Genomic DNA, 27073 nt, shown 5'->3' with positions numbered 1-27073 from the left:
ATGTCAGAATTTCTGACAAATAATTAGATCAAAACCATTAAATAGTACAACCAGTCCTATTTTTTTGTAAAAAAAAAAATCTGTATGTCAATCCAAAAAATTCTACTATAAATACAGGCAAAAAACAAATGCATTGTGGTCTCCTCCATTCCACAGAATCACATGTATCGTCAATATTCAGCTTGAATCTTTCCAAAACATGTTTCACAGTATAAATTCTATGTAACATTTTAAATGAAACTTCCTTTACCTTGTTATTGATACAATATTTGTTAGCAATTTTCCATGCTTCCCCCATTGTATATCACCATAGATATTTGACCAAAATAATCTTGCTGAGGGAATTGTAGTATCACAAACAATATTCCTAATTTGTTTATTACTACATTTATCTTTGATGTTGGAATCGCATCAAAAACAATTACATATTCTTTCGGGGTGATTGGAATTTTAAAATCATCAAGAAATTCCCCATATGAGAGTAGATATCCATCCTCATTCAGTAACTGACCAACCAAAATAATTTTATTCTCAAACCAGTTATGAAAAAAAAAAAACTTATTTTTAAATTGTATATCTTTGTTGTTCCAAATAAAGAATCTGCGAGGGGAAATTGTGTTTATACGCTAACATCCAAGCTAAAATTGCCTGCTTGTGGAATTTAGCCAATTTTACTGGGATTTTATCAACATGAAAATTACATCGAAGCAAAAAATTCTAAACCACCAACAGAGTCAAATAAATACTTAGGGAAGACATTCCAAATACTGTTCTGGTTCTTAATATCCAATTTATTTTAAAAGTATTATTTAGAGTATTGAAATTTAAAACCTCAAGACCTCCATGTTCTTGGGTATTAGTGAGAATATATTTCCGTAGATAGTGAGGCTTGTTCCTCCAAATCAAATTATAAAGAATCTTATCTAAGTCCTTTACAATTTTAGGGGATAATTCAAGTGATAACGAGACATAAACCGATCTGGATAACCCTTCAGCTTTGGACATTAAAACCAGACCGTGTAACGAAATATCTCTCAGCAACCAGAGGTTAAATTTCTTCTTTGTTTTCTCAATAATGGGGTCAAAGTTGAATTCACTCCTTTGTTTTTCATCCTTGCATATAACAATTCCAAGAGAAGTACACTTAATATTTCATTTGGATACCATATACTTCCTGTAAAACACAATCCTTGAGTGGAAATGAGACTGACTTATTGATATACATTTTCAAACTTGAAACGAAGGAAAAGTCTTCAATACAGGAAACTGCTATAGAAACCTCATTCCTGTCTTTCAAAAATATGGCGGTATTATCACCCAGTTAAATTCATTGCAGTCAGGGGTACTTGGAGACGACAGTTAACCTGATGACGTTTTTCTGCGTCTGAGTTTAGCTAGCCAACGTCGCCATGACATCGCCTACAAACGTTATCGGGGATTTCTATTAGAGAAGCAGTTTCTGCTTATCTTCATACTGTGCTGTCTTTGTTAATATTATCTGACGATAGTCACTCACTTTTTTTGCCTGGACGCGGAGGGCGGATGCAAACGACTACACAGAGCTATGAAAACTGCGGGCGTAAAAATGAGCTAATTAGTTATGCGGGCGTAAAAATTGGCTAATTAGTCAGCTTGACACGTACGTTTTGATGGATTTTCGTTGAACTTGCTTTCTTCCTTGCGAGCAAATGTAGCCTGCTAGCTAACGTTAGTCAGTAAGCTTATTTTTAATGTTTCCAGGTGACGAGCGACACGACTCAGGTGAAGTGTATTGTTGTGAATTAACCGTCGTTCTGGATCATTCAAGACTTATTTTTATCAAATGTTTTGCAATGCAGCTAACTGCCATGTCTAACGTTATTGTTGTTAGCTAGCTCGCTAACGCCATGCCCGCTATGGCTTCAGCAGCTGGCGCATCTGGTTCCAAGGTGTAATGAATGACACAGCCACGGGGGATAACGCGTTGCTTGGAGCTCGCTAGTTTACCAGCGGAAACATATTTGAACTAAGTTTTCATTGTACGCGACCCTTGTGATGCACAGATACGATGGCAGACAGCGCTGGAGCTAAGAATGATAATTCCATAATGGAAAGTCCACCCGTTAGCCCCTTGTCCGGGAGGGAAAAGCCTCCAGAGTCCCCTGGCTCTCGCTCAAGGTACCAGGTCAGCGCACCCGGACACAGTTTTAGGAAAGTGACTCTCACCAAGCCAACGTTCTGTCACAACTGCAGTGATTTCATATGGGGTCTTAACGGATTCGTTTGTGAAGGTAGGTTGGTTTACATGAGAACGTAAACGGTTGTTTTTGTATCTTAACTTGGCCAGACTGAGTTGAAACCGCTCAACTGAAATGTCAAATGTATTTGACATTGGGGAATTCACTTTGAATTGTTGAATGGATGCACAAACTTAATCATGAGCTTAAATAAAAGCTTATATGTTCTCAACTCTTCTAGATATTGTCATCGTGTACAGTATGTTCATGGAGCAGTACTCAGGGTGATGGCATGCTTGTGTGTGTGGGAGAAAAGGTGCCTTGGTTCTGTGTCCAATGAGTTTGTTTGTATGTGGAAAATCACTGGCTTTTAGGGCTATGCCAATATCATGCACAGACTGACATTGTGATTCTATCAATTAATGTGCATTGAGTAAATTCCCTCTTTTCCTACATGATTTATCCATCATGGTTGACATAAGAAAATATTGCTCCCTTGAAAAAGATTGAAAACGTGAATAGAACATGTAGTATGCAAAGCTACCCCTCGCCTAGCACTAAAGCATATAGGAGCAGCACTGCACAACACAACAGAAGATGATGGATAACACACAGTGTTAACCATGCAGAGTGGAGAGGGGAGATGCAAAGCCTCTGTTGCACAGATATACTTTAACTGGTCGGCATGGCAACAGGGACCTGGATGCTGGAGAGTAGAGGCAGAGCATCTGTAAAAGCATACCATCCTAGACACAGCATAAAAAATGTATAATGCTACAATGGTGCTGTATTTTAGATTAATGTGCCTACTTAAATGCAGTAACGGTCTATTTGTTAATGTGTCAAATTCTAGCAAAACTATGCTGGACTAGTACCTGAAGCGTATACTGCATGTCGCCTCTATGAAATTGGATGCTTCTCATGAACTCTTGTTGTTAGACAGGTTGCCTTATTAGAGGGCAATGGATGCACAAGGACTAAAGCCTCCCTAGCCAGCTTGAGGTCGACTGTTCCTTTGTGACAAACCTCTGCTCTATGTAATGCACTATGACTGAGTTTGAAGATACTTGGATTTATTAGGCTTCTGTGAATGCTTAGCAAATACCATAATGCATTATTGGGTGAAGGCATTACTAATGCATTTATAATGCATTAGCCTATAGAAAGGCAATGTTTCCCTTTAGGATTTATTTCAGCAGGGGTGGTAAAAGGACATTCTATTCCAAAATATATGTTCTCTTCCTTTGAAACTTATCTGAAAATTGTCCTCAATTTAATTTGATATCTTGATCTCAATGACATCACCAGCCAATCATATATTAACAAAACATTTTTTTAGCTAGCATAAAGTTACTGTATCTTAGCTAGCGGTGCACGGCTGCTAAAATAATATAGGGGAACACTGAAAGGTGGTTCATAGATGATGTTACAACAAAATCTAATTCTAAAGAATATGAATGGGATAGCCTAGTCACTGATGCTCCTGATGCGCCTCGACTGACTGACTGTTATTTGGTGTCTCCTCCCACCGCTAGTGTGTAACTTTATGTGCCATGAAAAGTGCCTGAAGATGGTGAGGACTGTGTGTTCATGCATGGCCCCAACACAGGTGCGGGTGAGTGACACTTACACCATAAGGTTACACTGCTCTGTTACTGCCTGTGATCTGATGGATGAGTGCATGCTCCTGTTGAGTGCATGCTCCTGTTGAGTGCATGCTCCTGTTGAGTGCATGCTCCTGTTGAGTGCATGCTCCTGTTGAGTGCATGCTCCTGTTGAGTGCATGCTCCTGTTGAGTGCATGCTCCTGTTGAGTGCATGCTCCTGTTGAGTGCATGCTCCTGTTGAGTGCATGCTCCTGTTGAGTGCATGCTCCTGTTGAGTGCATGCTCCTGTTGAGTGCATGCTCCTGTTGAGTGCATGCTCCTGTTGAGTGCATGCTGGCACGGCAATCCTCTGTCATGGTCTTTTTGGTCATATTCCTTTTTCTGTCCATTTGTGAACTCCAGGTCCCTGTCGCCCATTGCTTTGGTCCAGCAGGGCAGAAAAAGAGATTCTGCTGTGTGTGTCGAAAGCATCTGGAGGGAAACACTGCCGTTCGTTGTGAAGGTTGGTTTTTAAGAGCTTTCACAACATACAATGTACAACTTATGGCCAAGGTTTTGCAGGTTCACTTTTGTAGAAGTGTACAGATCATGATGTAACAAATGAGTGAAATGTAGCAAGCTAAACCTCAGCATATGTGTAGATAGGCTACATGACATTTAACATTAACATTTAAGTCTTTTAGCAGACGCTCTTATCCAGAGCGACTTACAAATTGGTGCATTCACCTTATGACATCCAGTGGAACAGTAGTGCATCTAAATCTTTTTAGGGGGGGGGGGGGGGTGAGAGGGATTACTTTATCATATCCTAGGTATTCCTTAAAGAGGTGGGGTTTCAGGTGTCTCCGGAAGGTGGTGATTGACTCCGCTGTCCTGGCGTCGTGAGGGAGTTTGTTCCACCATTGGGGGGCCAGAGCAGCGAACAGTTTTGACTGGGCTGCGCGGGAACTGTACTTCCTCAGTGGTAGGGAGGCGAGCAGGCCAGAGGTGGATGAACGCAGTGCCCTTGTTTGGGTGTAGGGCCTGATCAGAGCCTGGAGGTACTGAGGTGCCGTTCCCCTCACAGCTCCGTAGGCAAGCACCATGGTCTTGTAGCGGATGCGAGCTTCAACTGGAAGCCAGTGGAGAGAGCGGAGGAGCGGGGTGACGTGAGAGAACTTGGGAAGGTAGAACACCAGACGGGCTGCGGCGTTCTGGATGAGTTGTAGGGGTTTAATGGCACAGGCAGGGAGCCCAGCCAACAGCGAGTTGCAGTAATCCAGACGGGAGATGACGAGTGCCTGGATTAGGACCTGCGCCGCTTCCTGTGTGAGGCAGGGTCGTACTCTGCGGATGTTGTAGAGCATGAACCTACAGGAACGGGCCACCGCCTTGATGTTAGTTGAGAACGACAGGGTGTTGTCCAGGATCACGCCAAGGTTCTTAGCGCTCTGGGAGGAGGACACAATGGAGTTGTCAACCGTGATGGCGAGATCATGGAACGGGCAGTCCTTCCCGGGAGGAAGAGCAGCTCCGTCTTGCCGAGGTTCAGCTTGAGGTGGTGATCCGTCGTCCACACTGATATGTCTGCCAGACATGCAGAGATGCGATTCGCCACCTGATCATCAGAAGGGGGAAAGGAGAAGATTAATTGTGTGTCGTCTGCATAGCAATGATAGGAGAGACCATGTGAGGTTATGACAGAGCCAAGTGACTTGGTGTATAGCGAGAATAGGAGAGGGCCTAGAACAGAGCCCTGGGGACACCAGTGGTGAGAGCACGTGGTGTGGAGATGGATTCTCGCCACGCCACCTGGTAGGAGCGACCTGTCAGGTAGGACGCAATCCAAGCGTGGGCCGCGCCGGAGATGCCCAACTCGGAGAGGGTGGAGAGGAGGATCTGATGGTTCACAGTATCGAAGGCAGCCGATAGGTCTAGAAGGATGAGAGCAGAGGAGAGAGAGTTAGCTTTAGCAGTGCGGAGCGCCTCCGTGATACAGAGAAGAGCAGTCTCAGTTGAATGACTAGTCTTGAAACCTGACTGATTTGGATCAAGAAGGTCATTCTGAGAGAGATAGCGGAGAGCTGGCCAAGGACGGCACGTTCAAGAGTTTTGGAGAGAAAAGAAAGAAGGGATACTGGTCTGTAGTTGTTGACATCGGAGGGATCGAGTGTAGGTTTTTTCAGAAGGGGTGCAACTCTCGCTCTCTTGAAGACGGAAGGGACGTAGCCAGCGGTCAGGGATGAGTTGATGAGCGAGGTGAGGTAAGGGAGAAGGTCTCCGGAAATGGTCTGGAGAAGAGAGGAGGGGATAGGGTCAAGCGGGCAGGTTGTTGGGCGGCCGGCCGTCACAAGACGCGAGATTTCATCTGGAGAGAGGGGGAGAAAGAGGTCAGAGCACAGGGTAGGGCAGTATGAGCAGAACCAGCGGTGTCGTTTGACTTAGCAAACGAGGATCGGATGTCGTCGACCTTCTTTTCAAAATGGTTGACGAAGTCATCTGCAGAGAGGGAGGAGTGGGGGGAGGGGGAGGAGGATTCAGGAGGGAGGAGAAGGTTGCAAAGAGCTTCCTAGGGTTAGAGGCAGATGCTTGGAATTTAGAGTGGTAGAAAGTGGCTTTAGCAGCAGAGAGAGAAGAGGAAAATGTAGAGAGGAGGGAGTGAAAGGATGTCAGGTCCGCAGGGAGGCGAGTTTTCCTCCATTTCCGCTCGGCTGCCCGGAGCCCTGTTCTGTGAGCTCGCAATGAGTCGTTGAGCCACGGAGCGGGAGGGGAGGACCGAGCCGGCCTGGAGGATAGGGGACATAGAGAGTCAAAGGATGCAGAAAGGGAGGAGAGGAGGGTTGAGGAGGCAGAATCAGGAGATGGGTTGGAGAAGGTTTGAGCAGAGGGAAGAGATGATAGGATGGAAGAGGAGAGAGTAGCGGGGGAGAGAGAGCGAAGGTTGGGACGGCGCGATACCATCCGAGTAGGGGCAGTGTGGGAAGTGTTGGATGAGAGGGAGAAGGATACAAGGTAGTGGTCGGAGACTTGGAGGGGAGTTGCAATGAGGTTAGTGGAAGAACAGCATCTAGTAAAGATGAGGTCGAGCGTATTGCCTGCCTTGTGAGTAGGGGGAAGGTGAGAGGGTGAGGTCAAAAGAGGAGAGGAGTGGAAAGAAGGAGGCAGAGAGGAATGAGTCAAAGGTAGACGTGGGGAGGTTAAAGTCGCCCAGAACTGTGAGAGGTGAGCCGTCCTCAGGAAAGGAGCTTATCAAGGCATCAAGCTCATTGATGAACTCTCCGAGGGAACCTGGAGGGCGATAAATGATAAGGATGTTAAGCTTGAAAGGGCTGGTAACTGTGACAGCATGGAATTCAAAGGAGGCGATAGACAGATGGGTAAGGGGAGAAAGAGAGAATGACCACTTGGGAGAGATGAGGATCCCGGTGCCACCACCCCGCTGACCAGAAGCTCTCGGGGTGTGCGAGAACACGTGGGCAGACGAAGAGAGAGCAGTAGGAGTAGCAGTGTTGTCTGTGGTGATCCATGTTTCCGTCAGTGCCAAGAAGTCGAGGGACTGGAGGGAGGCATAGGCTGAGATGAACTCTGCCTTGTTGGCCGCAGTTCGGCAGTTCCAGAGGCTACCGGAGACCTGGAACTCCACGTGGGTCGTGCGCGCTGGGACCACCAGATTAGGGTGGCCGCGGCCACGCGGTGTGGAGCGTTTGTATGGTCTGTGCAGAGAGGAGAGAACAGGGATAGACAGACACATAGTTGACAGGCTACACAAGAGGCTACGCTAATGCAAAGGAGATTGGAATGACAAGTGGACTACACGTCTCGAGTGTTCAGAAAGTTAAGCTTACGTAGCAAGAATCTTATTGACTAAAATGATTAAAATGATACAGTACTGCTGAAGTAGGCTAGCTGGCAGAGGCTGCGTTGTTGACTATGTAGGCTAGCTGGCAGTGTCTGCGTTGTTGACACTACACTAATCAAGTCGTTCCGTTGAGTGTAATGGTTTCTACTGTGCTACTGTGCTGCTATTCGGGGCTAGCTGGCTAGCTAGCAGTGTTGATTTACGTTACGTTGCGTTAAAAGAACGACAATAGCTGGCTAGCTAACCTAGGAAATCGCTCAAGACTACACAATTATCTTTGATACAAAGACGGCTATGTAGCTAGCTATGTAGCTAGCTACGATCAAACAAATCAAGCTGTTGTACTGTAATGAAATGAAAAATGTGATACTACCTGTGGAGCGGCGAAATGCGACGGATTGTTGAGTGCGGAAGTTCTGTTACGTTAAGGACGACGAATAGCTGGCTAGCTAACCTTGGTAAATTAAGATAATCACTCTAAAACTACACACTCTAAACTACACAATTATCTTGGATACGAAGACAGCAAAGACAACTATGTAGCTAGCTAACACTACACTAATCAAGTCGTTCAGTTGAGTGTAAGTTGTGCTGCTAATCGGTAGACGGTGGACTAGCTAACGGTAGACGTTAGCTAGCTAGCTAGCTAGCTGCAGGGCGGTGTAGACTGCGTTAGGACGACGAAATACGATAATTACGCAATTATCTATGATACAAAGACGGCTATGTAGCTAGCTAAGAAGAAAAATTGCTAAGATTAGACAAATCAAACCGTTGTACTATAATGAAATGTAATGAAATGTAATACTACCTGCGGACCGAGTGCAGATGCGACCGCTCGCTCCAACCCGGAAGGGGTGCACAAGTTTACACACATAAAGTACATTCTATGTACATTCAAATTGTATTTCAACTTCCTTGGGGGAAGTCTGATTGGGAGCCAGTCCATCAGTGGTAGTAGTGACTTTTACAGAAGTAACGTAACCATTGGTTCTGCTTTCAGTTTGTGAGCTGCATGCCCACTATGACTGTGCTACGTTCAGTTGTGGCGACTGCCGTCTCTGTCACCAGGATGGGAGTCAGGACTTTGTAAGTATCACAAGCCTTCTGTCTAAAAGGTGTATTCTGTTCACAATGTTCATTTAATTCTCCCAGTGGCATGTCAAGATACTATAAACTCATTAGGCAAAGAAGCAAAACAAAAGACAGGTGCATTTTTGAGTTAAAATGAAAGTCCAATGCAGCCATTCTTATCTCAATATCAAATCATTTCTGGGTAACAATTAAATACCCTACTGTGATTGTTTTCAATTACAATGGTCGAAAAGAAGCAAAGAGACATTTCTGCAGCAATATTTTTGCTAGGACTGTCTAGGAGTGGGCTGAGTGGGGAGGGGAAAGCTGAAAACTAGCTGACAGAGAGGTTTGGAACTCTCTCTCTTATTGGTCTAATAACTAATTTACTGCCTATTGATGTCACCAGGTAGGCCAAAATTCCATCCCCCCTAAACAGGCTGAAATTTCAGGCAGTATTTCACAGTATCATTCCAACCTCCGTAGTGTGAAAAATATATATAAAACACAGGAAAATCACATTTATCACCTGCCACTGTCAAGGGAGGAATCCTCTATAGGAGAGTTCCATAGAGAGGCTTCGAGGGCCTGATTCTGAGAAATCACACTGGAACGACCTGAGAGAAATTACAGCTGTGCTGAGCAATGCCAAATATTTTTGGTCCTTTTAGGTTGACATAAAAGCACATCCAACAGGATAATGAGTTTCTTCCTATGTTTTGACTGGTCTACTTTTTGCTTATTGTAACACATTTGATTTGATTTTGATTTGTAACATATCTGTCGGTTGTCTTTAAAAAAATATATATATTTATATTTTTTAATCCTCTTGGCCAAGGATACGTTCCCCCACCACTGGCGGGAGGGGAACATTCCTTCAGGTGCACGCTGTGAGGTCTGCCGGCGCACCTGTAGCTCCTCAGACGTCCTGGCGGGGATGCGGTGTCAGTGGTGTGGTATTACGGTAAGACTCAAAACGAAAATAAAAGTACCGCCACAAAAAACTACTGTAGCTAATAATGCCAGACAGCATGTTTCATGTGCTTGTTTTAACAGTGTTTGTGTCATACTTTGCAGACACACGCTGCCTGTTATCTCATTGTGCCGCCAGAGTGCGGTCTGGGACGGCTACGCAACATGCGTCTTCACCCTGCTTGTGTGAGAATCTGCTCGAGGAACTTTAGCAAGATGCACTGCTACCGCATCTCTGAGAGCTACCAGAATGAGCTGGGTAAGCTTGTGGTCCCCAACATCCATGGGGCGGCAGGGTAGCCTAGTGGTTAGAGTGTTGGACTAGCAACCGGAAGGTTGCAAGTTCAAATCCCCGAGCTGACAAGGTACAAATCTGTCGTTCTGCCCCTGAAATTGAAAATAAGAATTTGTTCTTAACTGACTTGCCTAGTTAAATAAAGGTGAAATAAATCCATTACCCCTCCCTTTCCCCTACCCAAAGTCACATCCTCTCAGCAACTGTTTCACTCACAGAAATGTACATGCAAAGGAATATTAAATTGGACAAAAAATGCTGGGGACAATAAAAGGCCAGTCAAAAATGTGTAGTTTTGTCTCACAACACAATGTCACAAATGTTTTGAAAGAGTGCAACTGGCATGCTGACTGCAGGAATGTCCACCAGAGCTCTTGCCAGAAACGCTGGAGAAGTGTGCTCTTCATGGATGAATCCCCGGTATGGCGTTGTGTGGGCAAGTCGTTTTCTGATGTCAACGTTGTGAACAGAATGTCCCATGCAGTTGTGGTTTGGGCAGGCATAAGCTATGGATAACGAACACAATGCCGTTTTATCGATGACAATTTGAATGCACAGAGACACCGTGACGAGATCCTGAGGCCCATTGTCGTGCCATTCATCCGCCGCAATAACCTCATGTTTCAGCATGATAATGCACGGCCCCATGTCGCAAGAATCTGTACACAATTCCTGGAAGCTGAAAATTTCTCAGTTCTTCCATGGCCTGCATGCTCACCAGACATGTCACCCATTGAGCATGTTTGGGATGCTCTGGATCGACTTGTACGACAGCATTTTCCAGTTCCCGCCAATATCCAGCAACTTCGCACAGCCACCGAAGAGGAGTGGGACAACATTCCAAAGGCCACAATCAACAGCCTGATCAACTCTATACAAAGGAGATGTGTCACGCTGCATGAGGCAAATTATGTTCACACCAGATACTGACTTGTTTTCTGATCCACGAAGGAGATGTCATGCTGCATGAGGCAAATGATGTTCACACCAGATACTGACTTGTTTTCTGATCCACTCACCAACACTTTTCTTTTTAAGGTACAGTTGAAGTCAGAAGTTTACATACACTTAGGATGGAGTCATTAAAACTCATTCTTCGACCACTCCAAGTTTCTTGTTGACAAACTATAGTTTTGGCAAGTCAGTTGTGTCATGCACAAAGTAGATGTCCTAAGTCATATTTCCAACAGTTGTTTACAGACAGATTATTTCACTTATAATTCAGTGTATCACAATTCCAGCGGGTCAGAAGTTTACATACACTAAGTTGACTGTGCCTTTAAACAGCTTGGAAAATTCCAGAAAATTATGTCATGGCTTTAGAAGCTTCTGGTAGGCTAATTGACATCATTTGAGTCAATTGAAGGTGTGTACCTGTGGATGTATATCAAGGCCTGCCTTCAAACTCGGTGCCTGTTTGCTTGACATCATGGGAAAATCAAAAGAAATCAGCCAAGACCTCAGAAAAATTATTACAGACCTCCACAACTCTGGTTCATCCTTGTGAGTAATTTTCAAACGCCTGAAGGTACCACGTTCATCTGTACAAACAATAGTACGCAAGTATAAACACCATGGGACCATGCAGCCGTCATACCGCTCAGGAAGGAGACGCATTCTGTCTCCTAGAGATGAACATACTTAGGTGCGAAAAGTGTAAATCAATCCCAGAACAACAGTAAAGGACCTTGTGAAGAAGCTGGAGGAAACCGGTAGAAAAGTATCCATATATATCCACAGTAAAACAAGTCCTATATCGACATAACCTGAAAGGCCACTCTGCAAGGAAGAAGCCACTGCTCCAAAACCGCCATAAAAAAAAGCCAGACTGCGATTTGCAACTGCACATGGGGACAAAGATTGTACTTTTTGGAGAAATGTCCTTTGGTCTGATGAAACAAATATAGAACTGTTTGGTCATAATGACCATTGTTATGTTTGGAGGAAAAAGGGGGAGGCTTGCAAGCTAAAGAACACCATCCCAACATCTCAAGACATCAGTCAGGAAGTTAAAGCTTGGTCGCAAATGGGTCTTCTAAATGGACAATGACCCAAAGCAAAGTTGTGGCAAAATGGCTTAAGGACAACAAAGTCAAGGTATTGGAGTGGCAATCACAAAGCCCTGACTTCAATCCTATAGAAAATTTGTGGGCAGTGTGTGCGAGCAAGGAGGCCTACTGTACAAACCTGACTCGGTTACACCAGCTCTGTCCGGAGGAATGGGCCAAAATTCACCCAACTTATTGTCGGAAGCTTGCGGAAGGCTACCTTAAACGTTTGACCCAAGTTAAACCATTTTAAGGCAATGCTACCAAATACTAATTGAGTGTATGTACATTTCTGACCCACTGGGAATGTGATGAAAGAAATAAAAGCTGAATTAAATCATTGTCTGTATTCCCAGTCATGTGAAATCCATAGATTAGGGCATAATGAACTTATTTAAATTGACTGATTTCCTTTTATGAACTATAACTCAGTAATATCTTTGAAATTGTTGAATTCTGCATTTATAATTTAGTTCAGTGTAAATCAAGATAATGAGTTTCCATTATGGTAATGTAAGACATAGGCCTAATTCATTCACTGCTAACTCCACACAGTCAAATTTGCACTCCCTTTGTAAGCATTCGTACTTGGGCACAGGCTGTCAAGAATGAGAGGTGCTTGGAGCAAGTGTCAACATGTTGTTGGTCACTTGTTCTACGTCAGACCAGATGAGTCACAAGCCATTTGTCAAACAAGATGAGCAATGGTGAAATTGTGCTTTAACCTGAAATGAGAGAGGCGTCCATTCTTCAGTAGACTGTTTGCACACAGAAGTGAAACAATGTAAAGTATGTGGGAAAAACCTGTAGCAAATGTAACGTTCATTCTATTTCATCGTTGTTTGCCTTCACGTACCTGTACGTTGAACTTTGCTTCATCAGATAACTTGGAAGATGCTGACAGACCTACAAAGGAGAGCCAGCTGGCAACCACACCAGATTCCGGTAGGTACAGGATGAGTTGTCACACTGTATTTAGCCAAGCATGTCACCATTGAAGCCACATGTAAACATATGATTTTCCCATGTTTCAGCTAGAAAAAAGATTCTCTAACGTTTCTGGTTCAAAGTTATTTTAAAATGCTTTAGCTCTGCTATTTAGAGCATGACACTAAGCTAACAGTAGTCCTACCGCTCCTGATGTTCTGCAGCATTTGCTAATGCTTAGTTATCAAATCCAAGTCTACCCTAATCCTAATCATACAGGTCCATAGAATTGACCTCATTGGTCTAAATATTTTTTTGTGTGCAAAACTGCAGGGAAGCAGGTTCTCAAGGTGTTCGATGGAGATGATGCAGTCAAGCGTAGCCACTTCCGTTTGGTCTCCATTCCTCGGATAACCAAGAATGTGGAAGTAGTGGTGAGATTCTCCCCATTCACTAAAAACAGATTTACACTAAGTGCTTCGTTGTTTTAAGAGTGCATTCATTTGTGTTACCACAACTCCTACTACTACTGTAATACTAATCTAATATTGTTGAACTACTACAGCAACAACAGGTACTAATAATATTTATACTATCATCACCAATACTACTATCACTAGTAACATCAATAATGATGATAATAACAATAGTTTTGAACAACCTAATCCAAGGCCAACCCTCCTGGAGAGCAGGCTTTGGCTCCAGCCCTGCTCTAACACACCTGATTCTTCTAATCAAGGGTCTGACATGCAGCTCAGTAGAATCAGGCCAGGTGTGTTTCTTAGAGCAGGGATAGAGTAAAAACCTGCACATCCAAAGGGTCTCTCCAGGAGGAGGGTCACCAGTCCCTGATCTAATCCATGTCTGCAGGAGTCAGCATTGAGGGCCTTTTACATCCCAGATGACCCCCTGGAATATGAGCTCCAAGACAACGGCCAGCAGGCTCTAGTCGATGACGACGTCCTCAACCATAACGGCACCCCCGATAAGGCAATCTTTAAGGAGAATGTGCCCGAGGCGTGGCTCCTAAGGGCCAAACCTCAGGAAACAGAGGTCCTCAGGATCTATGCCGGCTGGCTCAAGTGAGTAATGTATAGGGAAACTGCTCAGTTATGGCGCAAACTAGTGATGCATGGGTCAGCTGTTTGTTCACCCGCCTGTAGTTGCTATTAACCCATCCGCAACCGCCCAACCAAATGTGATAAATGGAAAGTCTAAGGCCTGCACTTGACCCTAACCCGCTAATATAGAAAATACGCTGTAGGTTACAGTCAACGACGGCGGAACGATTTGCCTGATTTAGATATGTTTCTGCTTATAATTTCCAAAGTTTTGGTAAGCTATTTGTTAGTCAACTTGTCTATAATTATATACATCAGCTTTTCTTCTGTCATTATATGTTGCCCTAGAAGACTAAATAAACCTTTGCTCACCAGAATGTCATAAATCAATAGAATGAATGCTTCAATCTTTACTGAACAAAAATATAAACGCAATATGCAAGAATTTCACAGATTTTACTGAGTTACAGGTCATATGAGGAAATTAGTCAATTGAAATAAATAAATTAGGCCCTAATCTATGGATTTCACATGACTGGGAATACAGATATGCATCTGTTGGTCACAGATACCTTAAAAAAATGGGCCTCAGGATCTCGTCACGGTATTTTTGTGCATTCAAATTGCTGTTGATAAAATTAAATTGTGTTCGTTGTCCGTAGCTTATGCCTGCCCATACCATAACCCCACCTCCACCATGGGGCACTCTATTCAAAACGTTGACATCAGCAAACCGCTCACCCGCACGACGCCATACACATGGTCTGCAGTTGAGGCCGATTGGATGTACTGCCAAATTATCTAAAAAAACATGGGAGGCGGCTTATGGTAGAGAAAATAACATTAAATTATTTGGCAACCGTTCTGGTGAACATTCCTGCAGTCAGCATGCCAATTGCACGCATTGTGTTGTGTAACAAAATTGCACATTTAGAGTGGCCTTTTATTGTCCCCAGCACAAGGTGCACCTGTGTAATGATCATGTTGTTTAATCAGCTCCTTGATATGTCATATCTGTCAGGTGGATGTATTATCTTGGCAAAGGAGAAATGCTCGGGGCCTCCCGGGTGGAGCAGTGGTCTAGGGCACCCAGACTCTGGGTTCGCGCCCAGGCTCTGTCGCAGCCGGCCACGACCGGGAGGTATGTGGGGCGATGCAAAATTGGCCTAGCATCGTCCGGGTTAGGGAGGGTTTGGCTGGTAGGGATATCCTTGTCTCATCGCACCAGCAACTCCTGTGGCGGGCCAGGGCACAGTGCACGCTAACCAGGTCACCAGGTGCACTGTGTTTCCTCCGACACATTGGTGCGGCTGGCTTCCGGGTTGGATGCGCGCTGTGTTAAAGAAGCAGTGCAGCTTGGTTGGGTTTTGTTTCGGAGCACGCATGGCTTTCAACCTTCGTCTCTCCCGAGCCCGTACGGGAGTTGTAGCGATGAGACAAGATAGTATAACTACTAACAATTGGATACCACAAAATTGGTATCCAAAGGGGGTAAAATTCAACAAAGAAAAAGGAAAAAGAAGAAATGCTCACTAACAGGGATGCAAACAAATAATTTTTTTCATCTTCTTTCACGGGGAGCAAAGACATTTAGGGACCGGAGAGGAAATGCAATAACAAAAACAAAACTGAAAAATTTCCAATTAACATCAGTTTGACCGGTTGTAAGGAAATGGAAAGCTGTGAAAACGACCCAACATGTTTCTAAGATTTCAGTTCGGCTTGGATGCATACTTTACGTGGTTGAAATACTGTCCGCTTTTATGATTCTGGTAAAGATAGCACCTCTACAGATTATATCTAACTGCGCATTCTCTCAAGATGCTGAAATAAATCATATTTCTCCACTCCTGTTCCCGAGTCAAAATTTTGCCTACATTTAGTGTATCATTTTACTGCAAGAAATGCTTAATTCTGCGGGAGTTCATATTAAGGCTATGTGAGAGGTTATAGACCTACAGTTTCAATGTAACCCATCTGAACAGTAGGCTCCAGTTCCCTTGACCTGCCATAGGCCTATTTGAAGTCCCCCGTCTTGTGGCTGTTGAATTTGTGTAGCGCCTCACAATCATCACATAACATAGCCGGCCCGTACTGCTATAATTCTATTTTACCACTTCACAAAATCTTTCCCAAACATTACTTTTCTGGCCCTCCCTTTTTAGTTTCAACTCCATGTTGCAGCTTTTCTCTTGTATTAAACTGTGACATTGTCCTTTTTGCTTCCGTGGATTAACTTTTTCTGCCCATTCCCAAAAGCATTCGGTGATTGGTGTGTAGGCTATTTGGTGCATGTGCATTTAGATCTTAAAGCTTAGGCTTAAGCACTTATACCAGATAGCCTAAAATAATTAAAGAAAAACCTCAATATAGCCTATAGATAGCCTAATGTATGTATGTATTGTTTTCTCTTTATTCAACCCGCCTGCCAAACACCCGCCCTTCATCCACACAATATTTAATTAACCTAAACCTGTTCGCCCAGCTGATATAACCACATCACTAGCACAAATCTCAAATGCGCTAATGAGTTCATCTCAAAGGACTCATTAGGCATCAGAAAATGCTTTGGTCAAAAGAGCATTGGGCCAGTAATGCAAAGGTCGCTGGTTCGAATCCCCGAGCCGACTAGGTGACAGTTGCCCTCCTACTATACCTTTTGATATCTTCCATTGCTACTGCCTGGGTCTGTTTACAGGGTTATTGTGGCGTACATATCCATCTCCAAGAACAGCACTGTGGATTCTGTCATTAAGGAGGTCCTCACTCAACTGGGAAAACAGGTACAGGTTACCAGCAGGTCACCAACATAACACAGCCACTCTATCTTAAATACAACTTGGCATAAGTATTGTATGGGCGGCAGGTAGCCTAGCGGTTTAAGAGCGTTGGGCCAGTAACTCGCTGGTTCGAATCCCTGAGCCGACTAGGTGAAAAATCTCTTGATATGCCCTTGAGCAAGTCACTTAACCCTAATTGCTCCTGTAAAATGCTCTGGATTAAAGCGTCTGCTATATGCCTAATATGTAAATGTATTGTACCCGGAAGTTTCAATTAATGGTTGAACTATTGCTCTTGACTATAATATGTATCTGTCAATGACAATACTAGTTCAATACTCTTGTTTGGCGATGCTCTTTTCTCCAGAATGAAGACCCATCAAGCTTCAATCTTGTGGAGGTTTACATGGGCAGTAAGCAAGGTAAGAAACAGGAATATGTCTGACCTATACATCAACGCTGTCCTTTTCCATAAAATAAGAAGTCTCTTTGTTTATATGCCTTAATTTATTGTATCTTATCAAAGTTCATTGACGGTGTGTGTTTTTTCTTTCTCCACATCCCAGTTCAGAGACGAGTGCTGACAGGCCATGAGCTGCTGCTGGACAAACTGCAGGAGATAAGGAAGGTACAGTATGAGGAACTTCAAGCTGACATTCAAGTTTATGGGTAATTCGGGTGGTGTTTGTGTGTTTATAGCTGTGTCTTCGTTTCTGACAGATCTCCCTGAGGCAGATGAACCAGACCCGTTTCTACATCGTGGAGAGCAGGAACAGGATTGTGCAGGTCAACCTGCTTCTAGAGGGACTGCCTGTACAGCTGAGCAAGGAGCAATATGCAGACCTGCTACAGGAGCATTTAGCTATCAAGAGTGAGTCTACACACATCGGATCATGATTCCGCTCTTTGCAAGAAATAAAATGGACAGAATCCCATAGGGTTCAGTGCTGTCCCCCTTTCGTTTCACTTTACCACAGAGATCCTCCTGAACATTTTCCTTGAAATGGACTATAGTTGATTTTAAATGTTATTTAAAATCGTTAACTGACTAGATGCGAATCTGCTCTCCTCCATAGGTCACTTGGTCACCATCACACATGTTTACGGGAACCAAGGTGTGTACGTCACCATGGAAACAGCCAGTGGAGCACCACCCTCTTCTACACCCCCCCTCCATCTCGTCCCCCTCTCTAATCCTGCTGTCCCCTTCCTAAGTATCACACTCTTCTCCCCACAATCCCCTCCCTGTCCCCCTCCCTATGCCCTCATTCCACATCCATCCCCAAACGGCCTGTTCTGGGCTGTGTCTCTGCTTGACACTGCTCAAGTCGCTGCTCTTTTGCCCCACTGCTGCTGCCACTGCCCAAGAGCTAAATGGTCCATTTATATCAAGCCTGCTGTATGGCCCACAGCCATTTATCTTGTGACGTCTTTATTATAATAAGCGATTTCTATGCGGAGCAGTTTTAGTGCATTACATACAAAGTCGTAAATGTCATCATAACATTGAATGTGGGAGTTCATCGATTCTGAGGTTTGCCTGTCTATCTGTCTGCGTTGAAGGTGCAGTGGTGTTGCAGATATCGTGTTTCTCTGAGGCTGAGAGGATCTACATGTTAGCCAAAGACACATCTGTCAGCAACCAGCAGCTCACCTCTCTTGTCCTACCAGAGATCATGGTAATGCTACGTCAATGTGACGTAAACAAACCCAGATCCCAGTTGAATGTGTAATTTACGTGAACTGAACCTTTTTAAAGAAGCCGGCTTGCTTTACTCCATTGACATTGCTGTTGTTGTAACTTTTTTGCAGCACAACAAGTTACCCAAAGGTGACTCGCCCCTACTGGTGTTTGTCAACCCTAAGAGCGGTGAGCTGAAGGGCAGAGAGCTCCTCTATGGTTTCCGGAAGCTTCTGAACCCCCACCAAGTGTTTGACATGAACAATGGGGGACCATTGTCTGGGTGAGACAGTGTGATGTCACAGCTATTGTGTTTGTAGAAGGGGGGTCTGTGTTGCGGAAAATAAACATTGCACAAGATCTTTGAAATAGTTTTGTCTATCATGTATGTTTGTGAGCCATGGCACAATGAGTAATGTCAACCAGTGAATATATGATTGACTCTAATATATATACAGCTGAAGTCAGAAGTTTACATACACCTTAGCCAAATACATTTAAACTCAGTTTTTCACAATTCCTGACATTTTAATCCTAGTAAAAATTCCATGTCTTAGGTCAGTTAGGATCACCACTTTATTTTAAGAATGTGAAATGTCAGAATAATAGTAGCGTGATTTCAGCTTTTATTTCTTTCATCACATTCCCAGTGGGTCAGAAGTTTACATGCTCTCAATTAGTATTTGGTAGCATTGTCTTTAAATTGTTTAACTTGGGTCAAACGTTTCAGGTATCCTTCCACAAGCTTCCCACAATGAGTTGGGTGAATTTTGGCCCATTCCTCCTGACAGAGCTGGTGTTACTGAGTCAGGTTTCTAGGCCTCCTTGCTCACACATGCCTTTTCAGTTCTGCCCACAAATTGTCTAAGATTGAGGTCAGGGCTTTGTGATGGCCACTCCAATACCTTGACTTTGTTGTCCTTAAGCCATTTTTCCACAACTTTGGAAGTATGCTTGGGGTCATTGTCCATTTGAAAGACCCATTTGCGACCAAGCTTTAACTTCCTGACTGATGTCTTGAGATGTTGCTTCAATATATCCACATAATTTTCCATCCTCATGAAGCGATCTATTTTGTGAAGTGCACCAGTCCCTCCTGCAGCAAAGCACCCCCACAACATGATGCTGCCACCCCCGTGCTTCACGGTTGGGATGGTGTTCTTCGGCTTGCAAGCCTCCCCCCTTTTCCTCCAAACATAACGATGGTCATTATGACCAAACAGTTATATTTTTGTTTCATCAAACCAGAGGACATTTCTCCAAAAAGTACGATATTTGTCTCCATGTGCAGTTGCAAACCGTAGCCTGGCTTTTTTTTATGGCGGTTTTGGAGCAGTGGCTTCTTCCTTGCTGAGTGGCCTTTCAGGTTATGTCGATATAATACTTTTTTTTTTTACTGTGGATATAAATACTTTTGTACTTGTTTCCTCCAGCATCTTCACAAGGTCTTTTGTTGTTCTGGGATTGATTTACACTTTTCGCACCAAAGTACGTTCGTCTCTTGGAGACAGAACGCCTCTCCTTCCAGAGCGGTATGACGGCTGCGTGGTCCGATGGTGTTTATACTTGCTTACTATTGTTTGTACAGATGAATGTGGGACCTTCAGGCATTTGGAAGCTGCTCCCAAGGATGAACCAGATTTGTGGAGGTTTATAATAATTTTTCTGAGGTCTTGGCTGATTTATTTTGATTTTCCCATGATGTCAAGCAGAGGCAATGAGTTTGAAGGTATGCCTTGAAATACATCCACAGGTACACCTCCAATTGACTCTAATGATGTCATTAGCCTATCAGAAGCTTCTAAAGCCAGTACATAATTTTATGGAATTTTCCAAGCTGTTTAAAGGCACAGTCAACTTAGTGTATGTAAACTTCTGACCCGCTGGAATTGTGATACAGTGAAATAATCTGTCTGTAAACAATTGTTGGAAAAATTACTTGTCATGCAATAAGTAGATGCCCTAACCGACTTGCCAAAACCATAGTTTGTTAACAACAAATTTGTGGAGCGGTTGAAAAACGAGTTTTAATGACTCCAACCTAAGTGTATGTAGACTTCCGACTTCAACTGTGTGTGTGTGTGTGCCAAACATTAGGAACATCATCCTAATATTCAGTTGGCCCTCCCCACCTATTCTCTTTAAGTTTTTGTTTTCTTATATCCTCCACAGACTCCACACATTTAGGGCGGTGCCCCGCTTCCGGGTGCTGGTGTGTGGGGGAGATGGGACAGTGGGCTGGGTCCTGGGAGTCTTGGAGGCCATCAGACACAAGCTGGTCTGTCCCGAGCCCCCCGTCGGCATCGTCCCACTCGGCACAGGTGAGTGGGGCCCCTGATGACATACCCTTCTCTTCTAATTGCTGTAGTGTGCATAGGTTAGCTTCAATCAGCTTCCATCAGTAGTTTTTTCACAATATTCACACCCCCTAATGCCTCCCATCAGGTAACGACCTGGCGCGGATCCTGCGCTGGGGGGCGGGCTACAGCGGAGAGGACCCCCACCACATCCTGGTATCTGTGGACGAGGCGGAGGAGGTGCAGATAGACCGTTGGACTATTCTGCTGGATGCACAGGAGATCACAGATGACGGCAAGGAGAACGGCTTCCTGGAACCACCAAAGGTCCAATCAGAATAATGCAGATATGATTGTTTTTGCAATTGTAGTTTTTGTTTACTTTCACAATATAACAATGCACACAAAACAATAACTTGACAAACATGAATAGGTATAGAAATATATGATTTATGTTATAACTATTGCCATTGTTAAAACTACATTGCCATTTTAATCGATGCATGGGTGTACTTTTTGGCGTGGCCATTCAACTGGTGGTCTCCCTTGTTACAGATAGTGCAGATGAACAACTATTTTGGGCTGGGCATCGATGCTGAAGTCAGTCTGGACTTCCACCATGCCCGTCAAGAGGAACCAGGGAAGTTCAACAGCAGGTAAGAGACCACCTCCGGTGAGAAGTTGCTTTAAAATATCCCCAAAAAGGAATTTCTCCAAAATGACTTTTCTTTGGTGTCTGTGTAGGTTTCACAACAAAGGTGTGTACCTGAAGGTGGGTCTGCAGAAGCTGAGTCACACACGGAACCTTCACAAGGACCTCAAACTACAGGTGGACAAGCAAGATATAGAACTGCCCAGCATAGAAGGCCTCATCTTCCTAAACATCCCCAGGTAGGAAATACACACAAACGGCTAAACTCTACACACGGCTAACAATCAGACACTCATGACGTATGACATTCACTTTAAGATGCATGCTCCTGAACAAGAATGGCCTCGCACACTGGCTTATACACACTGGCCCCTGACACACTCACACCTTCAGTACATATTGATCTGAAACACAGCACTTACAACTATGTGTGTGTGTGTAGCTGGGGCTCCGGGGCAGACCTGTGGGGATCAGAGGGTGACTCGCGCTACGGGAAACCTCGCATTGACGATGGCATGCTGGAGGTGGTGGGGGTGACTGGGGTGGTACACATGGTGAGTTAATCACTCACTACAAGTCTTTCCTTACTCTGTTGAGTATGTCCTGTTGCCACAAAGAAGAGATCAGAGCTAAAAAATGATCCCAGTGATCAAATGTTTTATCCAGATCAAAATGTAAATAACTCTCATTGATACAGTGCATTTGGAAAGTATTCAGACCTCTTGACTTTTTTCACTTTTTGTTACTTTACAGCCAGCCTTATTCTAAAATGAATTAAATATTGTTTTTTTTCTCATCAATCTACACCAAATACCCCATAATGACAAAGCGAAAACAGGTTAAAACATTTTTGTTGCAAATGTATTAAGTATTCAGACCCTTTGCTAATTGACTCGAAATTGAGCTCAGGTGTATCCTGTTTCTGTTGATCATCCAATCCGGTTTCTACAAATTGATTGGAGTCCACCTGTGGTAAATTCAATTGGTTGGACATGATTTGGAAAGGCACACACCTCTCTATATAAGGTCCCACAGTTGACAGTGCATGTCAGAACAAAAACCAAGCCGTGAGGTTGAAGGAATTGTCCTTAGCGACTCCGAGACAGGATTGTGTCGTGGCAAAGATCTGGGGAAGGGTACCAACACATTTCTGCAGCATTGAAGGTCCCCAAGAACACTGTGGCCTCCATCATTCTTAAATGGAGAAGTTTGGAACCACCAAGACTCTTCCTAGACCTGGCCGCCCAGCCAAACTGAGCAATCGTGGGAGAAGGGCCTTATTCAGGGAGGTGACCAAGAACCCGATAGTCACTGACAGAGCTCCAGAGATGGGAGAACCTTTCAGAAGGACAACCATCTCTGCAGCACTCCCAATCAGACCTTTATGGTAGACTGGCCAGACAGAAGCGACTCCTCAGTAACAGCACATGACAGCCCGCTTGGAGTTTGCCAAAAGGCACCTAAAGGACTCTCGGACCATGAGAAACAAGATTCTCTTGTCTAATGAAACTAAGATTGAACTCTTTGGCCTGAATGCCAAGCATCACGTCTGGAGGAAATCTGCCACCATCCCTACAGTGAAGCATGGTGGTGGCAGCAAAATGCTGTGGGGCTGTTTTTCTGCGGCAGGGACTGGAAGACTAGTCAGGATCAAGGGGAAAGATGACTGGAGCAAAGTACAGAGAGATCCTTGATGAAAACCTGCTCAGGACCTCTGACTGGGGCGAAGGTTCACCTTCCAACAGGACAACAACCCCAAGCACACAGCCAAGACTACACAGGAGTGGCTTTGGGACAAATCTCTGAATGTCCTTGAGTGGCCCAGCTAGAGTCCTGACTTGAACCCAATCTAACATCTCTCGAAAGACCTGAAAATAGCTTTGCAGCGACACTCCCCATCCAACCTGACAGAGCTTGAAAGGATCTGCAGAGACTAATGGGAGCAACTCCCCAAATACAGGTGTGCCAAGCTTGTAGTGTCATACCCAAGAAGACTCTTCTTGTCTGTAATCGCTGCCAAAGGTGCTTCAACATAGTACTGAGTAATGGGTCTGAATAGTTATGCCAATGTGATATTTAAGTGTGGAATTTTTTATAAAGTTGCAAACCTTTAAAAAAACTTGTGTCATTACTGAGTATTGTGTGTAGAAAGATGGGGGGGAACAAATTATTTAATCCATTTTAGAATAAGGACGTAACGTAACAAAATATGGAAAAAGTCAAGGGGTCTGAATAGTTTCCGAATGCACTGTATGTTTATTAGGTACAGCCCGTTCACAAAAATGGATCGCTCCTACAGACAGTGAGTCACGTGGCCGTGGCTTGTTATATAAAGCAGGCAGACAGGCATCGAGGCATTCAGTTTGATTTGAACATTAGAAAGGGCTAAATGAGGTGCCAGGCACGCCGGATCCAGTATCTCAGAAACGTCCGCCCTCCTGGCCTTTTCACACACATTGTCTCGTGTTTACAGAGAAGGGTGCGACAAACAAAAAACATCCAGTCAGCTGCAGTCCTGTGTGCGAAATGAGGTCAAAGGAGAATGGAAAGAATCGTGCAAGCCAACGGAATGTGTGTTGTGTTGTCCAGGGCCAGGTGCAGAGCGGCATGCGCTCTGGGATCCGTCTCGCCCAGGGCAACTACGTGCGTATCACAGCGACCAAGCCCATCCCTGTGCAGGTGGATGGAGAGCCCTGGATCCAGGCCCCCGGACATATCTTCATATCTGCAGCAGGCCCAAAGGTAACAGTTTTTTTGTTACTATAATGGGACAAATAGTTACAATTTCACTGTTGTATCCTTCACTATGGTTGCAAACCTCCCATACCTTTCTATAAAGTCAACAGCTATTAAGTAATCATGTTCTTGTTCAGGTGCGGATGTTGAGGAAGTACAAACACAAGTAGAAGAAGCAGTCTGCCAGCCTAAAAGAGGGGCTATCTGAATGCCCTTCGTCCAGCGATGGGGGACAATGAGCCCCCCCCCAACATCTGCTCCTTGGTCTGTTGGCTACTCTAAACAGCTGTGACCTGTGTGCCCAATAGGTTCTCAGATGGTTTGTGTAGTTAGCACTTATAGCTCCTGGAGTGGTACATTGACAAAACATTTAGCAGTCACTCCCATTATCATCTTAATGTTTATCAATTTCACAGTTGTTGGGTTCGGTTTGCCCCTGTTAGGATCCTTCAGATTAGCTTCTTGTCTAATTTGTTGCTTTATTTTTTGTTTTTCAGTCCATCAGAGTTGTTATGGCCTGGTATTTTATGAGCGACATACATGGTAACAATTTTATAGTGGTACTATCTGGTACTTATTAAAAATGATTCAATAATACATTTTGAAACAAATAGTACTAAGTAGAATTTGGTACCAAGTAGTTACAATGAATCAATAAGATACCAAGATGTACTATATATATATATATACGGACACCCCTTCAAATGAGTGGATTTGACTATTTCAGCCACACCCGTTTCTGACGGGTGTATAAAATCGAGCACACAACCATGCAATCTCTATAGACAAACATTGGCAGTAGAAGGGCCTTCCTGAAGAGCTCAGTGACTTTCAACGTGGCATAGGATGCCCTCATAGGATGCCACCTTTCCATCAAGTCAGTTTGTCAAATTTCTGCCCTGCTAGAGCTTCCCCGGTCAACTGTAAGTGCTGTTATAGTGAAGTGGAAACATCTAGGAGCAACGGCTCAGCCGTGAACTGGTAGGCCACAGAACGGGACCGCCGGGTGCTGAGGTGTGTAGCTCGTAAAAATTGTCTGTCCTCTGTAGAAACACTCCCTACCGAGTTTCCGAACTGCCTCTGGAAGCAACGTCAGTACAAGAACTGTTCGTTTGGAGCATCATGAAATGGGTTTCCATCGCTGAGCAGCCTCACACCAGCCTAAGATTACCATGCGCAACGCCAAGCGTCGGCTGGAGTGGAAACCCATTGGACTCTGGAGCACTTGAAACATGTTCTCTGGAGTGATGAATCACACTTCACTGTCCGATGGACTAATCTGGTTATGGCGGATGCCAGGAGAACGTTACCTGCCCTAATAATGGTCTGGGGCTGTTTTTCATGGTTCAGGCTAGCCCCCCCATGCACAAAGCGAGGTCCATACAGAAATGGTTTGTCGAGACGCGTGGAAGAACTTGACTGGCCTGCGCAGAGCCCTGACCTTTGGGATGAATTGGAATGCTGACAGCGAGCCAGGCCTAATTGCCCAACATCATTGCCTGACCTCACTAATGCTCTTGTTGCTGAATTGAAGCATGTCCCCGCAGCAATGTTCCAACATCTAATGGAAAGCATAACAGAAGAGTGGAGACTGTTTATAGCAGCAAAGCGGGGACCAACTTTTGGAATGAGATGTTTGACGAGCAGGTGTCCACATACTCTTGGTCATATAGTGTATTTATAAGATGTAATTACACTGCTACCATGTAAATACCAGACTGTAAAATAAAGTGTAAATGTTGCTTTTTCGAAGTTCAGACATCGAGCTGCTTCAGAGAGTCCTGTGAGTCAAATACTGGATTAAAATGTCAAATATTCCAGACACTTGTGCTTGGTTTCACAAAGTACTAATGTAAAAAAAGAACTTAGCGCAAAATTCTTATGAAATTAGATTAGAGGAAAAGAAAACTGACTATACGTCTAAAACCACACAGTGGCCATTTAATAACAATTTTATCAAGTTAATGTGAGACATTATTTCAAGTGGAGGCTTACGACAGTCTCGGAAATATGCACAGCCGCACACACAAATACACTCACATCTTAATATTCAGTCTATAGCTAAGTACCTCATATTTCATTACCTCAGCCTTTCTTTGTAGCAGTCGACCTCACTGCAGAATGTGTTTACCAACACTTAATGCCTCACAAATGTATTCCAAACATAAGTATCATTGGGAGACGGGAAAGCTGTCGAGGAAGCTGTAGGTAGGACATTTGAATGGAATCATGACTTAAACGTTGCACTCCATACGTTGTCTCTGTTGCTGCTGATTTTTTATAGTTGATGGAATGAATGCAGGGAGGAGACCACTAGCCAATCTTAAACATGCATTATAAACTAGAGGCTTGTATTGGATTTCTCCAGTCATTTAGTTGGCCTAGAGATCATGTTTCATCCATAGTAGAAAGTACGCCTGAGTACCTGTTCTCTTGTCAGCACTTCGTCCACATTCCTGATGATGTAGAATTTACAAGAAAATGCAATCATGAAAAGACTCCATAATATGAAAGAAGATCTCTTTAAAAAAAAAAAAGTTTAACATCCCAGCACATGTGATGTAGCTGGAACAGTATTTGATCGATTGTGTTATTTTTTAAATTTGAAGTTGTATGTAAGTTGACTCACTTTTGTGGCTTGGTGCTAGTGTGTAGCAAAACGTTTGAATCTTTCACCCCACTAGCAGCTTCCGGGCCCTTTTCAATCAAAGCTGATAAGCAGGTGTCAGGATTGAGTCTGAGTCTGCAGTCCTTTTATGCAGTGTGAAAGCTTTTGAATTGACATGCAGTTGATGTCCTTGATTTTGACTACAGGAAATCAAATGTGCATTGACAGCTAGGCTTGAATGAATAGGGTCCTAGACTGTTGGGTCATCATGGCCATTTAGAC

The 27073-nt window shown here is 44.0% G+C and overlaps 1 protein-coding gene across 2 annotated transcripts; it reads left to right on the top strand.

Annotated features, from left to right (window-relative positions):
* The first annotated feature begins 1252 nt into the window (after positions 1 to 1252).
* Positions 1253 to 26005, top strand: LOC115130602 (diacylglycerol kinase theta-like). 2 transcript variants are annotated; one of them, XM_029661901.2, is made up of 24 exons: positions 1261 to 1761; positions 2043 to 2270; positions 3752 to 3831; positions 4225 to 4324; positions 8664 to 8749; positions 9573 to 9698; positions 9812 to 9965; positions 12932 to 12994; positions 13310 to 13410; positions 13847 to 14058; positions 16736 to 16820; positions 17185 to 17239; positions 17384 to 17445; positions 17538 to 17688; positions 17894 to 17932; positions 18381 to 18496; positions 18630 to 18781; positions 20671 to 20819; positions 20944 to 21122; positions 21351 to 21451; positions 21540 to 21686; positions 21890 to 22001; positions 24037 to 24189; positions 24321 to 26005. In XM_029661901.2, exons 1-24 carry the CDS (start codon positions 1731 to 1733, stop codon positions 24351 to 24353), a joined length of 2715 nt encoding a protein of 904 aa, XP_029517761.1. In that variant the 5' UTR covers positions 1261 to 1730; the 3' UTR covers positions 24354 to 26005. The 2 variants fall into 2 exon arrangements, with proteins under 2 accessions (XP_064875726.1, XP_029517761.1); XM_065019654.1 differs by lacking the exon at positions 21890 to 22001 and having other exon boundaries at positions 1253 to 1761.
* Positions 26006 to 27073: the final 1068 nt, after the last annotated feature.

This window comes from Oncorhynchus nerka, linkage group LG6, assembly GCF_034236695.1.
Source record: "Oncorhynchus nerka isolate Pitt River linkage group LG6, Oner_Uvic_2.0, whole genome shotgun sequence".
In the NCBI taxonomy this organism is placed as follows: Eukaryota; Metazoa; Chordata; class Actinopteri; order Salmoniformes; family Salmonidae; genus Oncorhynchus; species Oncorhynchus nerka.
Note: the sequence above shows the minus strand (reverse complement) of the source record. Positions and strands in the feature narration are given on the sequence as shown.